This window comes from Schistocerca nitens, chromosome 11, assembly GCF_023898315.1.
Source record: "Schistocerca nitens isolate TAMUIC-IGC-003100 chromosome 11, iqSchNite1.1, whole genome shotgun sequence".
Lineage (NCBI taxonomy): Eukaryota > Metazoa > Arthropoda > Insecta > Orthoptera > Acrididae > Schistocerca > Schistocerca nitens.
In genome coordinates, this window is record NC_064624.1 from 146137168 (window position 1) to 146156532 (window position 19365).

Consider the following 19365-nt stretch of genomic DNA (forward strand, 5'->3'; position numbering starts at 1 on the left):
CACGGATTTACGAGGTTATCTCCATACCCGTACAAGTCCACCCGCTCGATACAATATGAGGTAGTATGTTTCCAGTCATCAAGGGTCCAGTTTCGCCATTGACGGGCGCAGGCGAGGCATAAAACTTTGCGTTGTGCAGTCATCAAGGGAACACGGGTGGGCCTTCCACTCCGGAAGCCAATATCGATTAGGTGAGAGCGGGGCAATGCCGTACAGCGGGGTAATACCGTGCACCGCTTTATCCAGTTTCCCAGAGAGCGCAAAGAGCGCTGCACGGTGCTGCCACATAGCGGAAGTAACTATAATCAGATACAGAGGGGTCTATATCGTTCAACGACGCAGACGTCTTCGACCATCGGTTTTAACTGATTTCGACTGTTTTCTTATACAATCTAAAGATCTAGAGGTGAGCGAAATACATTCCTGGAAATGGAAAAAAGAACACATTGACACCGGTGTGTCAGACCCACCATACTTGCTCCGGACACTGCGAGAGGGCTGTACAAGCAATGATCACACGCACGGCACAGCGGACACACCAGGAACCGCGGTGTTGGCCGTCGAATGGCGCTAGCTGCGCAGCATTTGTACACCGCCGCCGTCAGTGTCAGCCAGTTTGCCGTGGCATACGGAGCTCCATCGCAGTCTTTAACACTGGTAGCATGCCGCGACAGCGTGGACATGAACCGTATGTGCAGTTGACGGACTTTGAGCGAGGGCGTATAGTGGGCATGCGGGAGGCCGGGTGGACGTACCGCCGAATTGCTCAACACGTGGGGCGTGAGGTCTCCACAGTACATCGATGTTGTCGCCAGTGGTCGGCGGAAGGTGCACGTGCCCGTCGACCTGGGACCGGACCGCAGCAGCGCACGGATGCACGCCAAGACCGTAGGATCCTACGCAGTGCCGTAGGGGACCGCACCGCCACTTCCCAGCAAATTAGGGACACTGTTGCTCCTGGGGTATCGGCGAGGACCATTCGCAACCGTCTCCATGAAGCTGGGCTATGGTCCCGCACACCGTTAGGCCGTCTTCCGCTCACGCCCCAACATCGTGCAGCCCGCCTCCAGTGGTGTCGCGACAGGCGTGAATGGAGGGACGAATGGAGACGTGTCGTCTTCAGCGATGAGAGTCGCTTCTGCCTTGGTGCCAATGATGGTCGTATGCGTGTTTGGCGCCGTGCAGGTGAGCGCCACAATCAGGACTGCAGACGACCGAGGCACACAGGGCCAACACCCGGCATCATGGTGTGGGGAGCGATCTCCTACACTGGCCGTACACCACTGGTGATCGTCGAGGGGACACTGAATAGTGCACGGTACATCCAAACCGTCATCGAACCCATCGTTCTACCATTCCTAGACCGGCAAGGGACTTGCTGTTCCAACAGCATGTATCCCGTGCCACCCAACGTGCTCTAGAAGGTGTAAGTCAACTACCCTGGCCAGCAAGATCTCCGGATCTGTCCCCCATTGAGCATGTTTGGGACTGGATGAAGCGTCGTCTCACGCGGTCTGCACGTCCAGCACGAACGCTGGTCCAACTGAGGCGCCAGGTGGAAATGGCATGGCAAGCCGTTCCACAGGACTACATCCAGCATCTCTACGATCGTCTCCATGGGAGAATAGCAGCCTGCATTGCTGCGAAAGGCGGATATACACTGTACTAGTGCCGACATTGTGCATGCTCTGTTGCCTGTGTCTATGTGCCTGTGGTTCTGTCAGTGTGATCATGTGATGTATCTGACCCCAGGAATGTGTCAATAAAGTTTCCCCTTCCTGGGACAATGAATTCACGGTGTTCTTATTTCAATTTCCAGGAGTGTATGTTAATAGCAACAATATTTAAAGTAGGTCTAAATAATTATGCATTTCTTGATCTTCTTTTAAACATCAAATGTTAGACGTTAAATTTCCTGATTGTTGGGTTAGAATTTACAATGGCGAGTCATGTTGTCTCGGGGCAATACCGTGCCGATGCAGGGTATTGCCCCGTGGTGAACGGTATTGCCCCATATGGTAATTTCTTTTGGTGTTTTCGTGAACTATATATTTGGAAGTGTGTGCGTATGTGTGTCATCTTACAAGTTTTCTTTCTTCTTTTTAATCACAAATGGTGAGAAACAAAGCCAGAACCACAGAAAGGGGCAAAGGGTGGACGGAACATGAAATGAATTTCGCACTCCACAATGTTGTAGAAAATGCAAAGCCAAACAGAGTAGCTGCAAGAATGTACGGAATACATCTTTCTACTTTAAGAGATAGGCTAAAAACAGGAGATTGCTCTAAAGTAACAGCTGAAAACTATATTTGCGACTACTGCCATTAAAACAGGGGATAAATGTGTTCAGAGACAAGTTGACACCATAATCCAATAATTTTGTTTTACCAGTAAAAGGATTTTCTGTCTTTAGAAACTTTAATAAGTTGTAAAATTTATGTTTTTCAGTTCTACATAAATTCTGAATTTCGAGTTTCTTAATTTGATTTACTTTTGCAGAGTTTTTGTCATTTTATGTGCTATGCTGTATCATAAGATACGAGGGCTATCCACAAAGTACATTACGTTTTGGAATTAAAAATAAATAAAGTATTGGAAATTTTTTTTATTATATACAGATGAAAGCCACACTTAAATACTACTTTTCTACATAGTTGCCATTTAAATTAAGGCACTTATCGTAGCGATGGACGAGCTCGGAAATTCCTTCGTCGTAAAATTCGGCCGCCTGCGCCTTCAACCACGTGGTTACCTCTTCTTGAAGCTGTGCGTCGTCATCAAAACGCTGCATAGCCAACCACTCCTTCATTGCTGGGAATAAGTGGAAGTCGCTCGGTGGCAGGTCGGGACTGTACGGCGGATGAGGAAACAACTCCCACTTAAAAGATTCGAGAACTTCACGAGTGGCATTTGCCGTGTGGGCCCGGGCGTTGTCGTGAATCGGCGAGATCTTTGAGCCCACCTTTCCCCTGCGCTTGTTTTGTATTGCTCTCCTGAGGTTGTGCAGAGTTTCGCAATACCTTTGAGAGTTTATTGTAGTGCGTCTTTCCAGGAAATCCACAAAAATCACACCTTTTCTGTCCCAAAATAAGAGGTAACTACGTGGTTGAAAGCGCAGGCGGTCGAATTTTACGACGAAGGAATTTCCAAGCTCGTCCATCGCTACGATAAGTGCCTTAATTTAAATGGCAACTATGTAGAAAAGTAGTATTTAAGTGTAGCTTTCATCTGTATATAATTAAAAATAATTTCCAATACTTTATTTATTTTTAATTCCAAAACGTAATGTACTTTGTGGATAGCCCTCGTATATTGCGCGGTATTACCCCACCCCTCGGGGTAATACCGTGCAACGTGACACTTTTGTAAAACAGCTGTAGGAACGTAAAATGATTTAATATAGCAAATATGAAGCCATTAACGTGTGGGGCATTGATTTCTTGCCCAAAAAAAAGGTGTTCAGCATTTCAATTGAGTTCGAAAAATACGAAATATTTGAAAAATGGCTTACGTGCACGGTATTTCCCCGCTCTCCCTGTGTTTCAGTGAACGGTTCGCACGCTGACACTTCTTGATAGCCCAACATTGAATCTGCAGCAACTTGCGGAAGGGCTGCACTTCTGTCACGCTGAACGATTCATTCGTCGTTGGTCTCGTTCTTGCAAGTACTTTTTCCGGCTGCAGCGATATCAAAGATTTGATGTTGTAACGGATTCCTGATGTTCACGATATCCCCACTCCATCGCTACCTCGGAGATGTTGTGTCCCATCGCTCGTGCGCCGACTATAATACCACGTCCAAACTCACTTAACTCTAGGACGCCCAAGCCTTTTCAAAAAATGGTTCAAATGGCTCTGAGCACTATGGGACTCAACTGCTGTGGTCATCAGTCCCCTAGAACTTAGAACTACTTAAACCTAACTAACCTAAGGACATCACACACATCCATGCCCGAGGCAGGATTCGAACCTGCGACCGTAGCAGTCGCACGGTTCCGGACTGCGCGCCTAGAACCGCGAGACCACCGCGGCCGGCGCCCAAGCCTTTTCTTCTAACTTGGATGCCCTAGGGGGGGGTTTCGGCGAGCCCACACGTATTAAATAAGTTTACTGTCGAAAAATTACAACTTTCAAAATGGTTTATATATTTTAACTAAGGCATCGGTTTATAAATGTTGTAAATTGTTATAAATATTGGACTGAGTGAATATGACATATTACAATACAAAATACAGATGTGTTCATATACAATAGACTACTCTGAGTCCTCAACTTCAAGGCAAGAGACACACTTCACAATTTTTTCTGAATGTGTGTTACACACATGTTTATGACACTGTCCGCAATACTGTTTTGGTTTACTCAGCTTCTTGAACTTCTGCTTCCTTGTTTTAGCTTTTCTTACACAAATATGGCACCGACCTTTCCCTGCAGGAGGCTGACGTGCTTCTGTTGTCACTTCTTTGATTTTATTTTGTAGAATAGTCTCCACTGATTGAGCAATTTGGTTAGATAACCCTCTTGCATTGGCACTTCTTTCTTCTACCTGGAATTTCATTAGTTCTATCCCAGCTTGCAGAAGATAAAGTTTCCATTTGCTGTGTTTCTTTTCATTCCATCTTGGATGTTGCTGGATGCAAATGGTGGTTGCATTGATAGCACAAATGTCGATGAGAGAGTAAAATACAGATAGAGGCCATCTCTTTGTTCCCCTCTAGCAGGTGTACACGCGCGCCATTTTATCAATGGTATCAGTTCCACCTTTAGTAGAATTATAACATGCATTTATCTCGGTTTTATTCTTCTCTCCTCCAACAGTGCCTTTATCTTGGTGCATTGTTGACAACAAGTAAGTTTTTACTTGGTTTCGTTTTTCCTGTGTAGGACACCTACGTTACTGGAGGCCTACGTGTTGGGAACTGCACTAACTCACTGCAAGTTTACAAGATAAATAACAACTGACTGACATCAACAATCACTTCCTCTGAAAGTAAAGCGATTGTTGTGAATATCAAAAATACCAACCAACAAGAAACCAACTTGCATTGTTGTAGAGATGAGAAATACGAAATCTTACTAAGGGAAATTTTCTATAGCATGGAAGCCTAAGGGGGGAGGGGGTTGTTTGGACCCATAATAAGTTTATTTATTTTTTCTTTCAAAGCAAGAATTTTCTATAAAATATATTGACGCTAACGTTTCATAAAATAGCCAACAAACATAACTCTAAGGGAATATGTAGTATGAAAGTTACTTGGGCAAAAGCAGGGGACATAAAAAAATTGTGGGTTCAAAGAACACCCGCCTTAGGCGTCCTAGGGTTAAATCTTGATAACCTCCCTGTTTGGACTCTGCTACTCACTCCAACTGCCATCTAGTGGCAGCTTCAAACTGGTCAGGTCAGACTGTCTAGTATAGTCTGCTCCCTGTCAGAAGAACTTGCAACCTACGTGCGGCAGTGGATCTCCCAGGTCCTTTGTTCGCGCAGGTAGGATTAGCCGTTGTAACGGCCGGGCGGGTAGCTGCGAGACCCCGTAGCGGGCGGGCGTGTATGTCTCCCAGCTAAGCCAGGAGCCGCAGTTGGCACGCTGCCTGTGCAAGTTGTAAAGTTTAACGTAATAAATACTTACAACAGACAACTTGTTCCATCTAGTTATTGTGAGTGGAAACAAGGGGAGGACAGTAAGTCCTCTCGCACTATACATTCACACTCCAATGTTCCACCACGGGAGGAAGAGCCCGCGCGCACATTTTTTGGTCCTCCGGGCCGGATACAGTGACCACGCGGAATTTACGTTCGCGCGGACCTATTTTCCGGTATTTGTGATGGCACATTGGAGTGTGAGAGTATAGTGCGAGAGGACTTACTGTCCTCCCCTTGTTTCCACTTACAATAACTAGACGGAACAAGTTGTCTGTTGTAAGTATTTATTACATTTAACTTTACAACTTGCACAGGAAGCGCGCCAACTGCGGCTCCTGGCTTAGCTGGAAGACATACACGCCCGCCCGCTACGGGGTCTCGCAGCTACCTGCCCGGCCGTTACAACGGCTAATCCTACCGGCGCGAACAAAGGACCTGGGAGATCCACTTCCACATGAAGGTTGCAAGTTCTTCTGACAGGGAGCAGACTATACTGGACAGTCTGACCTGCCCAGTTTGAAGCTGCCACTAGATGGCAGTTGGAGTGAGTAGCAGAGTCCAAACACTCCCTTTTTAATAGCAGTAACAGATCTAACAACTGCGCCAGACACTTGTCGTGTTATACAGGCGTTGTCGACAGCAGCGCCTGTTTACGTATCTCTGTATTTGAATGCGAATGCCTATACCAGTTTCTGTGTGCGTTATCGTAGACAATCCGACAGCCTTAATGCCCGTAGTAAGCAGCCGCCCGGCCCCCGTGTGAGCACGCTCGCCCACGCAGCGATTCTCTCTCTCTGTGTGCAGCGCGCCAGCCACCACCAGAAAGGGCCAGAGCGACCGCGGCCGGACCCCGGCGGCGGCTGCGCCCACCACGGCTCCCGGCCAAACTCCACCGCCTGACGAGGCCACCGTCTCTCGCTTGCGGTGAGTTGCCCAACAGCAACAGCACGGCTTCTGCACTCACAGCACAACTTACTCACGTCTTAAACAAGTGTAATAGTGAAAAAAATCGAACTTGCCTTCTGTTTGTCTTTTCGGAGAAAGCAAAGGTAACAGTCACAGGTAACAGGTAAGTAACAGGTAAGTTCTGATATGGCGATTACTAACGCGATTTCTTTACAGACGAATGGAAAAACTGGTAGAAGCTGACCTCGGGGAACATCAGTTTGGATTCCGTAGAAATGTTGGAACACGTGAGGCAACACTAACCCTACGACTTATCTTAGAAGAAAGATTAAGGAAAGGCAAATCTACGTTTCTAGCATTCGTAGACTTAGAGAAAGCTTTTGACAATGTTAACTGGAATACTCTCTTTCAAATTCTGAAGGTGGCAGGGGTAAAATACAGGCAGCGAAAGGCTATTTACAATTTGTACAGAAACCAGGTGGCAGTTATAAGACTCGAGGGAAGCAGTGGTTGGGAAGGGAGTGAGACAGGGTTGTAGCCTCTCCTCGATGTTATTCAATCTGTATATTGAGCAAGCAATAAACGAAACAAAAGAAAAGTTTGGAGTAGGTATTAAAATCAATGGAGAAGAAATAAGAACTTTGAGGTTCGCCGATGACATTGTAATTCCGTCAGATACAGCAAAGGACTTGGAAGAGCAGTTGAACGGAATGGACAGTGTCTTGAAAGGAGGGTATAAGATAAACATCAACAAAAGCAAGACGAGGATAATGGAATGTAGTCGAATTAAGTCGGGTGATGCTGAGGGAATTAGATTAGGAAATGAGACACTTGAAGTAGTAAAGGAGTTTAGCTATTTGGGGAGCAAAATAACTGATGATGGTCGAAGTAGAGAGGATATAAAATGTAGACTGGCAATGGCAAGGAAAGCGTTTCTGAAGAAGAGAAATTTGTTAACATTGAGTATTGATTTAAGTGTAAGGAAGTTGTTTCTGAAAGTATTTGTATTGAGTGTAGCCACGTATGGAAGTGAAACATGGACGATAAATAGTTTGGACAAGAAGAGAATAGAAGCTTTCGGAATGTCGTGCCACAGAAGAATGCTGAAGATTAGATGGGTAGATCACATAACTAATGAGGAGGTATTGAAAAGAATTGGGGAGGAGTTTGTGGCACAAGTGGACTAGAAGAAGGGATCGGTTGGTAGGACACATTCTGAGGCATCAAGGGATCACCAATTTGGTACTGGAGGGCAGCGTGGAGGGTAAAAATCGTAGAGGGGGACCAAGAGATGAATACACTAAGCAGATTCAGGAGGATGTAGGCTGCAGTAGGTACTGGGAGATGAAGAAGCTTGCACAGGATAGAGTAGCATGGAGAGCGGCATCAAACCAGTCTCAGGACTGAAGACCACAACAACGAACAACAATGGCGACATTTAATGTTTGACTGGGAGTGCACAAGAGAGAAATACATCTGAAAAAGGTTCACAGTGAACATTAGGTTTAGTTCAGACTCATTCATATGTAGTTATATGGAACATGCACCAGGCGAAACTTAGCCTTTGGTTTATACACTTTGTGATCAAAAGTATTAGGACCCCTGATTGAAAATGAGTTACAAGTTCGTGGCGCCCACCATCGGGAATGCTGGAATTCAGTATGGTGCTGGCCCACCCTTAGCCTCGAGGACAGCTTCCACTTTCGCAGGCATACGTTCAATCTGGTGCTGGAAGGTTTCTTGGGGAATGGCAGCCCATTCTTCATGGAGTGCTGCACTGAGGTATAGATGTCGGTCGTTGAGGCATTCCAAAATATCCCAAAGGTGTGCTGTAGGATTCAGGTCAGGATTCTGTGCAGGCCAGTCCATTACAGGGATGTTATTGTTACGTAATCACTCCGCCACAGACCGTGTATTATGAACAGGTGCTCGATCGTGCTGAAAGATGCAATCGTCATCCCCGAATTGCTCAACAGTGGGAAGCAACAGAAAACATCAGTGTAGGCCTGTGCTGTGATAGTGCAACGTAAAACAACGAGGGGTGCAATCCCCTCCATGAACAACACGACCACCCCATAACACCACCGCCTCCGAATTTTTCTGTTCGCACTACACACGCTGGCAGATGATGTTCACCGGGCATTCACCATACCCACACCCTGCCATCGGATCACCACATTATGTACCGTGATTCGTCACTCCATACGCTTTTCCATTCTTCAATAGTCCAATGTTTACGCTCCTTAGAACAAGTGAGGCGTTGTTTGGCAGTTACCGGCGTGATGTGTTGCTTATGAGCAGCTGCTCGACCATGAAACACACTTTTTCTCACCTCACGGCTAACTATCATAGTACTTGCAATGGATCCTGATGTAGTTTAGAATTCCTGTGTGATGGTCTGGATAGACGTCTGCCTATTACACATTACGATCCTCTTCAACTGTCAGAGGTCTGTCAGTCAAGAGACGAGGTCGGCCTGCACGCTTTTGTGCTGTACGTGTCCCTTCACGTTTCCACTTCGCCATCACATCGGAAACAGTGGACGCAGGGATGTTTAGGAGTGTGGAAATCTCGCGTACAGACGAATCACGCGAGTGACACCAAATCACTTGACAATGTTCGAAGTCCGCGAGTTCTGCGGAACGCCCCATTCTGGTCACGATGTCTAATGACTGCTGAAATAGCTGATATGGAGTACGTGGCAGTAGGTGGCAGCACAATGCAGCCAGTATGAAATACGTATGTTTTTGGAGGTGTGCGGCTACTTCTGATCACATCGGGTATATTTCTGTATGTAATACAGCTTCTGCTGTCAATTATGGTTATGTATCCCATAAAATGGTTTTGAAGGAATTGTGGGTAGAAACAGGGTTTTGATGAAGCGGTGTTAAACAAAAACTAGATATTAATTAAGTGAATCATTGTGAATATAAGTATATGGAGGTTTTCATAAAAGAAGTTATTTAGGAAGAGTACGCAAAAATAGGACAAAAAGCTAATTTGCGGCTCAGAAGTGTCGATATGTCTCGTTTTAAGTGAGTGATTAAATATAACTTGATTTTCTTTTGGATGTATTTTTCGTAGCTTTACATATGTAGTGACCTTTTAAAATTCATACCTCTTTGAGGATGTAAACCGGTCTTTCTCCTTATTGCAAGCAGCTATCTTCAGCTCTACCATCTGGTGAGCAAGATGTATGAGACAGGCGAAATACCCACAGACTTCAAGAAGAATATAATAATTCCGATCCCAAAGAAAGCAGGTGTTGACAGATGTGAAAATTACCGAACTATCAGTTTAATAAGTCACAGCTGCAAAATACTAATGCGAATTCTTTACAGACGAATGGAAAAACTGGTAGAAGCGGACCTTGGGGAAGATCAGTTTGGATTCCGTAGAAATGTTGGAACACGTGAGGCAATACTAACCTTACGACTTATCTTAGAAGAAAGATTAAGAAAAGGCAAACCTACGTTTCTAGCATTTGTAGACTTAGAGAAAGCTTTTGACAATGTTAACTGGAGTACTCTCTTTCAAATTCTGAAGGTGGCAGGGGTAAAATACAAGTAGCGAAAGGCTATTTACAATTTGTACAGAAACCAGATGGCAGTTATAAGAGTCGAGGGGCATGAAAGGGAAGCAGTGGTTGGGAAGGGAGTGAGACAGGGTTGTAGCCTCTCCCCGATGTTATTCAATCTGTATATTGAGCAAGCAGTAAAGGAAACAAAAGAAAAATTCGGGGTAGGTATTAAAATTCATGGAGAAGAAGTAAAAACTTTGAGGTTCGCCGATGACATTGTAATTCTGTCACAGACAGCAAAGGACTTGGAAGAGCAGTAGAATGGAATGGACAGTGTCTTGAAAGGAGGGTATAAGATGAACATCAACAAAAGCAAAACGAGGATAATGGAATGTAGTCAAATTAAATCGGGTGATGCTGAGGGAATTAGATTAGGAAATGAGACACTTAAAGTAGTAAAGGAGTTTTGCTATTTAGGGAGTAAAATAACTGATGATGGTCGAAGTAGGGAGGATATAAAATGTAGACTGGCAATGGCAAGGAAATCATTTCTGAAGAAGAGAAATTTGTTAACATCTAGTATAGATTTAAGTGTCAGGAAGTCGTTTCTGAAAGTATTTGTATGGAGTGTAGCCATGTATGGAAGTGAAACATGGACGATAACCAGTTTGGACAAGAAAAGAATAGAAGCTTTCGAAATGTGGTGCTACAGAAGAATGCTGAAGATTAGATGGGTAGATCACATAACTAATGTGGAGGTACTGAATAGGATTGGGGAGAAGAGGAGTTTGTGGCACAACTTGACTAGAAGAAGGGATCGGTTGATAGGACATGTTTTGAGGCATCAAGGGATCACAAATTTAGCATTGGAGGGCAGCGTGGAGGGTAAAAATCGTAGAGGGAGACCAAGAGATGAATACACTAAGCAGATTCAGAAGGATGTAGGTTGCAGTAGGTACTGGGAGATGAAGAAGCTTGCACAGGATAGAGTAGCATGGAGAGCTGCATCAAACCAGTCTCAGGACTGAAGACCACAACAACAACAACAATTATCTTCAGCATTAAGATGCCTCAGCACACCACCAGACCTGACACAATCTTTCTTTGTCACTGACGTTTCCACCTTCGATTTCTAAACACTGATATCAAAGTCTCTTCCACATGGTATATGCGAATATCAACAATTAGGGAGCAGAGTCAGTGGGCGACTGTGGCTTTCTTACTGCAGAGGATGCATATGAGAACCTTCGGTAGCAGTGCTTGTAGCCAGATCTCCAGTGATGCTCAGATGACCCAGTCTTCCGGACGTGATGGAAATGGAGTCGTATGCAGCACTGCGTGCCCCGCCAGTTGTAAACAATCCCGTGCAGCTGTTTGGGCTATGCAAGTGTCGTAAGTCGTGGGTTTGATTCATCGTGCTGTTTCTGCGTAACCCCATCCTAATGTTCACTTTTCTTTTTACAAATCATCGACCGGTTGTAGCAAATGCAGAAAATTGGCTTTATGGGAAAAAATATCTCGCTGATAGTCAACTGACAGATTTGTAACTACTTTGGCCATTCATTTCAAGTGACTTCTCATTTCCCGATCGAGGTTTCAATTACTCTACTGGCCATTAAAAATGCTACACCAGAAACATGACGTGCTACAGACGCGAAATTTAACCGACAGGAAGAAGATGCTGTGATATGCAAATGATTAGCTTTTCAGAGCATTTACACAAGGTTGGCGCCTGTGGCGACACCTACAAAGTGCTGACATAAAGAAAGTTTCCAACCGATTTCTCATACACAAACAGCAGTTGACCGGCGTTGCCTCGTGAAACGTTGTTGTGATGCCTCGTGTAAGGAGGAGAAATGCGTACCGTCACGTTTCAGACTTTAATAAAGGTCGGATTGTAGCCTATCGCGATGGCCGTTTATCGTATCGCGTCATTGCTGCTCGCGTTGGTCGAGATCCAAAGTTTGTTAGCAGAATATGGAATCGGTGGTTTCAGAAGGGTAATACGGAACGCCGTGCTGGATCCTAGCGGCCTCGTATCACTAGCAGTCGAGATGACAGACATCTTATCCGCATGGCTGTAACGGATCGTGCAGCCACGTCTCGATCCCTGAGTCAACAGATGGGGACGTTTGCAAGTAAACAACAATCTGCACGAACAGTTCGACGACGTTTGAAGCAGCACGGACTATCAGCTCGGAGACCGTGGTTGCGGTTACCCTTGACGCTGCATCCACAGAGAGGAGCGCCTGCGATGGTGTACTCAACGACGAACCTGGGTGCACGAATAGCAAAACGTCATTTTTTTCTGGTGAATCCAGGTTCTGTTTACAGCATCGTGATGGTTGCATCCGTGTTTGGCGACATCGCGGTGAACGCACATTGGAAGCATGTATTCGTCATCGCCATACTGGCGTTATCACCTAGCTTGGTGGTACAGGGTGCCATTGGTTACATGTCTCGGTTACCTCTTGTTGGCATTGACATCACTTTGAACAGTGGACGTTACATTTCAGATGTGTTACGACCCGTGTCTCTACCCTTCATTCGATCCCTGCGAAACCCTACATTTCAGCAGGATAATGCACGACCGCATGTTGCAGGTCCTGTACGGGCCTTTCTGGATACAGAAAATGTTCGACTGCTGCCCTGGCCAGCAGATTCTCCAGATCTCTCACCAATTGAAAACGTCTGGTCAATGGTGGCCGAGCAACTGGCTTTTCACAATACGCCAGTCACTACTCTCGATGAAATGTGGTATCGTGTTGAAGCTGCATGGGCAGCTGTACCTGTACACGCCATCCAAGCTGTGTTTGACTCAATGCCCAGGCGTATCAAGGTCGTTGTTACGGTCAGAGGTGATTCTTCTGGGTACCGATTTTTCAGGATCTATATACCCAAATTGCGTGACAATGTAATCACATGTCAGTTCTAGTATAATATATTTGTCCAATGTATACCCGTTTAAAATGTGCGTTTCTTCTTGCTGTAGCAGTTTTAATGGCCAGTAGTGTAGAATGCTCTATGTTGGAGAGAGAGGGAAGGAGATGAAGGACAGAGAGGAGATTGGGGAGGAAATGACAGAGAGGGGGGTGGAAGAGAGGGACAGAGAGAGGAGTGTGGAGGTGATGGAGGGAGATTAGTGGGAGGAGGAAATGGCCAGTGACAGGGGGGAGGAAGAGGAGATGGACAAAGAGAGTAGCGAAGAAGAGCAGATGGCAAAGAGAGGAGAAAAGAGATCGCCAGAGAGAGGGGGGCGAGGGGATTAGGACATATATGCAATTCCCACATATACTTAGTAATTGTGAAGCGTTGCAGTGTTCGATAGCACAATGACATTTTTATATGAGCCTGTTGTCACTCACAGCTATCATCAGATGGAACATTGTTGTAATATTTAACAACAGTCGAGAGAGAGAAAAAAACTGGTCAGAAAATGAAAAATATGAAAAAATTGTCAACAGTTGCAAAAAAAAACTTTAAACAAAGTAATTTTATTTCGATAATGTCCTCAGTATTTTTCTGTCTACATGATGAGCTTATCTGTTTCACACTACTACTTGTTCAGAATTTTTAAATATAATAATACGTCAGAGTAACCAGTTATAGGTAGAACTTGATTGTTACTTACACTGCAGTATTTTGGACTGAATTAGTGCTCTTAATGCAGTTCGTATCCGCTTAGATTTTCAGGGAAACTGTGGAGAAAACGATAAAAGATAGAGAACTTTGACCATTTTAAAGCACTCCCTCGTACGGGGTTAAGAGTGTGTCCTTATTCACACGTGATTATTCTTCAACCAGACCGCAATTCGTTCGTCATACCTGATGACATCTGTGGAAGGAAAGCCAGTCAGCAACTGCTTTGTGCACTCTGTCCTGCCACAGTCTCCCAGGTTGTAGAAGGAAACTGTCCTTGGTTTACACCATGGACACACCCCCTAAGGTTGGTGTAGCTGCCAGTCCCAGTAACCTCAACATGAAAAGCAGAATCTGCTCTCATTTTAGATAACGTATGTGTCTGCTTCAGCAACAGATTTAAGGCATCAACTTCTCCTCTTCTTAGCCTGCTGGAGTGGCCGAGTGGTTGTAGGCGCTACAGTCTGGAATCGCGCGACCGCTAGAGTCGCAGGTTCGAATCCTGCCTCGGGCATGGATGTGTGTGATGTCCTTAGGTTGGTTTAAGTAGTTCTAAGTTCTAGGGGACTGATGACCTCAGAAGTTCAGTCCCATAGTGCTCAGAGCCATTTGAACCATTTTTTCTCCTCTTCTTAACTGTCAATTCTAATGAGAAACATGTGTATCCAGCACACAGAACATAGACTTCCAGTGACTCAGCCATGCAGAACATGTGTTGCACTGGAGCAGGAGTGTTCTTGCATTGGAAGCAATGGTGTGACAACGAGGAGCTAATTAAACAACTGGACCATTTTTTCTGCCATATGAAGAAACTGTCTTTAAATCTGTAGAAATGTAATTGTTTTCATAAGGAATTGCTCAATCCAGAGGGCTAGTGTTGTTGTTGTTGTTGTTGTTGTTGTGGTCCTCAGTCCTGAGACTGGTTTGATGCAGCTCTCCATGCTACTCTATCCTGTGCAAGCTTCTTCATCTCCCAGTATATACTGCAGCCTACTTCCTTCTGAATCTGCTTAGTGTATTCATCTCTTGGTCTCCCTCTACGATTTTTACCCTCCACGCTGCCCTCCAGTACTAAATTGGTGATCCCTCGATGTCTCAGAACATACCCTACCAACCGATCCCTTCTTCTAGTCAAGTTGCGCCACAAGCTCTTCTCCCCAATTCTATTCAGTACCTCCTCATTAGTTATGTGATCTATCCATCTAATCTTCAGCATTCTTCTGTAGCACCACATTTCGAAAGCTTCTATTCTCCTCTTGTCCAAACTATTTATCGTCCACGTTTCACTTCCATACATGGCCACACTACATACAAATACTTTCAGAAATGACTTCCTGACATTTAAACCTATACTCGATGTTAACAAATTTTTCTTCTTCAGAAACGCTTTCCTTGCCATTGCCAGTCTACATTTTATATCCTCTGTACTTCCACCATCATCAGTTATTTTGCTCCCCAAATACCAAAACTCCTTTACTACTTTAAGTGTCTCATTTCCTAATCTAATCACCTCAGCATCACCCGATTTGATTTGACTACATTCCATTATCCTCGTTTTGCTTTTGTTGATGTTCATCTTATACCCTCCTTTCGAGACACTGTCCATTCCGTTCAACTGCTCTTCCAAGTCCTTTGCTGTCTCTGGCATAATTACAATGTTATCGCCGAACCTCAGAGTTTTAATTTCTTCTCCATGAATTTTAATACCTACTCCGAACTTTTCTTTTGTTTCCTTTATTGCTTGCTCAATATACAGATTGTATAACATTGGGGATAGGCTACAACCCTGTCTCACTCCCTTCCCAACCACTGCTTCCCTTTCATACCCCTCGACTCTTATAACTGCCATCTGGTTTCTGTACAAATTGTAAATAGCCTTTCGCTCCCTGTATTTTACCCCTGCCACCTTCAAATCAACATTGTCAAAGGCTTTCTCTAAGTCTACAAATGCTAGAAACGTAGGTTTGCCTTTCCGTAATATTTCTTCTTAGCTGCATTAAATGTAAGTTTCAGTGGAGTTCCACGATTTGTTGACAATACCTTGAGGTCAAAGGAAATCGTTATTCGGAATGAATAATAGGAGAATGCCACAACTGAATCATTTGGAATGTAGGAATTTTTAGTAGAAAGTGGGTGAAGGCTATGATGAGGGGTAGTTATATATGCACTGAATATCAGACTGTTCTGTATCATAGAAGGGAGATTTCTAGATTTCAAATTTGATGCTAGGCAGATGTGTATTCAGAAATGCCCGCAGTGTATCTTATGTATAGTTTTCTTCATTTGGAGCGGGTATTTACAGAACGCTAATGTTTTGTGCAGGACCCTTCCGGCAGAAGAGAGAAGCAGAAGACTTATCCAGGCGGCTAAGTGGGAGGAAGTGGAGGAGCTACGGGCGCTGCTGGCGGCAGGTGCGAACGTGGCGGCGAAGGACCTGGAGGGCCGGACCCCTCTGCACTGGGCGGCAGAAAGAGGACACGTCGAGATGTTGAGGAGTCTGGTTGAGGGTGGGCCAGACGTGGGCACCAGGACCGTAAGACGAAACGTACGTCAGGGCCACACTCTTTGGGGCCCTCGACATGTGATGGGACATGAGGTCTTCACTTTAGATGATTTTGGGAATTATGTGACAGGGCAACTGCCACAATTCTCTGATGGACCCAACACCAGGGATAGGTATATGAGGACGCCTCTGCACTATGCAGCAGAGAACGGACGCACGGAGGCAGTGGCTTTTTTGCTTGAGGTCGGAGCCAACAAGGGGGCCACAGATAACTATGGGAGAACAGCCCTGGACCTGGCCAGGCAGAACAGACACCAGCAGCTGATAGACATTCTATCACGGAGATAGCAGTCCTGCAAACATATGTATACATATATAAGTAATTCATTCTATGACTTCTTGTCTTTAGAATAAAGAATATGAAAAAGTTAACTTGCGTCCATTCTCTTAATTCCTCAGTACATATACAGGGTGTTACAAAAAGGTACGGCCAAACTTTCAGGAAACATTCCTCACACACTAATAAAGAAAAGATGTTAGGTGGATATGTCCGGAAACGCTTAATTTCCATGTTAGAACTCATTTTAGTTTCGTCAGTATGTACTGTACTTCCTCGATTCACCGCCAGTTGGCCCAATTGAAGGAAGGTAATGTTGACCTCGGTGCTTGTGTTGACATGCGACTCATTGCTCTACAGTACTAGCATCGAGCACATCAGTACGTAGCACCAACAGGTTAGTGTTCATCACGAATGTGGTTTTTCAGTCAGTGCAATGTTTACAAATGCGGAGTTGGCAGATGCCCATTTGATGTATGGATTAGCATGGGGCAACAGCCGTGGCGCGGTGCGTTTGTATCGAGACAGATTTCCAGAACGAAGGTGTCCCGACAGGAAGACGTTCGACGCAATTGATCGGCGTCTTAGGGAGCACGGAACATTCCAGCCTATCACTCGCGACTGGGGAAGACCTAGAACGACGAGGACACCTGCAATGGACGAGGCAATTCTTCGTGCAGTTGACGATAACCCTAATGTCAGCGTCAGAGAAGCTGCTGCTGTACAAGGTAACGTTGACCACGTCACTGTATGGAGAGTGCTACGGGAGAACCAGTTGTTTCCGTACCCTGTACAGCGTGTGCAGGCACTATCAGCAGCTGATTGGCCTCCACGGGTACACTTCTGCGAATGGTTCATCCGACAATGTGTCAATCCTCATTTCAGTGCAAATCTTCTCATTACGAATGAGGCTTCATTCCAACGAGATCAAATTGTAAATTTTCCCAATCAACGTGTGTGAGCTGACGAGAATCCGCACGCAATTGTGCAATCACGTCATCAACACAGGCATTGTTGGTGATGTCTTGATTGGGCCCCATGTTCTTCCACCTACGCTCAATGGAGCATGTTATCATGATTTCATACGGGATACTCTACCTGTGCTGCTAGAACATGTGCCTTTACAAGTACGACACAACGTGTGGTTCATGCACGATGGAGCTCCTGCACATTTCAGTCGAAGTGTTCGTTCGCTTCTCAATAACAGATTCGGTGACCGATGGATTGGTAGAGGCGGACCAATTCCATGGCCTCCACGCTCTCCTGACCTCAACCCTCTTTCATTTATGGGGGCATTTGAAAGCTCTTGTCTACGCAACCTCGGTATTCGTGCTCGGATTGTGGACGGCTGTGATACAATACGCCATTCTCCAGGGCTGCATCAGCGCATCAGGGATTCCATGCGACGGAGGGTGGATGCATGTATCCTCGCTAACGGAGGACATTTTGAACATTTCCTGTAACAAAGTGTTTGAAGTCACGCTGGTACGTTCTGTTTCTGTGTGTTTCCATTCCATAATTAATGTGATTTGAAGAGAAGTAATAAAATGAGCTCTAACATGGAAAGTAAGTATTTCCGGACACATGTCCACATAACATATTTTCTTTATTTGTGTGTGAGAAATGTTTCCTGAAAGTTTGGCCGTTGTATATGACTACTTCAGTAACACCACAACAATAGCGTCAATGAGAGATAATCATAAGTAACTGTAAGTAACCTTCCGTTTGAGGAAACAATCTGAGAAGTATCTCTGGAGCAATCTTTTCAGAACTGAACAACTGCTGAAAAATACTGCTTGCAAAGCCAATAAACACCAGGTCTCTGCCTCATACTTGAGGTTTTCCGTGGCATATAAAATGTTCTGACGAGCTCAGAAATGCTGCTGGGTGGTGTCTTCCGGGGTCACAGATATTTCTATGGGTAAACACCGAATCATTTGAAATTAAAATTTAAAACAGTCTTGATCGCAATCTTCTTAAAATATTTTAACAACATATTAATTATATTTTAACAAAATATAATTACATTTTAATTTTAACTTCTTTTAAGATCGGTGACTATATTTTCAAAAATCTTATACCGAATCATTTTTACGCACAAATGAGGAAATATCATTGATTCTCGAAGACATCACTCGGCTGCATCTCCAGAAGTTGTTTGAACCAATCCTATACATCATCTGATTATGGGTAAGTACTTGGTAGGAGCGTGTATGGTCCTATATTAAACTAGCATAAGTTGCACAACACCGAGGTTACCGCTATATTAGAGCTATATGGCTTCACTGCATTTTCAGTTCCATTCTCAGACAGAATTTAAAAATGGTTCAAATGTCTCTGAGCATTATGGGACTTCTGAGGTCATCAGTCTCCTAGAACTTAGAACTACTTAAACCTAACTAACCTAAGGACATCACACACATCCATGCCCGAGGCAGGATTCGAACCTGCGACCGTAGCAGTCGCGAGGTTCCGGACTGAGCGCCTAGAACCGAGACAGAATTTACTTCTATGTCTCCAGTACAGACGGTGCGATAGTTTGTGTGTTTAATTACAGAGCAATACAAACAACACATCATGCACATACCATTTCGTGTTGTATTATCAGTCTGTGTTTAATTAAAGAGAATCGAAGAATCACCTCAAAAACATTCATTTCCCACACGGCTGTGATGCTGCTGTTACGAGACTTATTGACGTTTGTCAGGAAACATGGACGTTCACTCTCACATTACAGAACGCCACAACAACGCTACCTCCAGTTCCCACTACCTGTCCTAGAGCAGGGCCGGGCAAATACCGCGCTGGCAGCCCCC

At 44.8% G+C, this 19365-nt stretch overlaps 1 protein-coding gene across 2 annotated transcripts in view; it reads left to right on the top strand.

Annotated features, from left to right (window-relative positions):
- Positions 1-16582, top strand: part of LOC126213152 (poly [ADP-ribose] polymerase tankyrase-2-like) — a 50788-nt gene extending 34206 nt beyond the window's left edge. The window contains exons 3-4 of one of the 2 annotated variants that reach the window (XM_049940775.1): positions 6449-6568; positions 16032-16582. In XM_049940775.1, the coding sequence (XP_049796732.1) occupies positions 6449-6568; positions 16032-16560 (649 nt within the window). In that variant the 3' untranslated portion in view covers positions 16561-16582. The remainder of the gene's footprint in view (positions 1-6448; positions 6569-16031) is intronic. The other variant, XM_049940776.1, reaches the window with a different exon arrangement.
- Positions 16583-19365: the final 2783 nt, after the last annotated feature.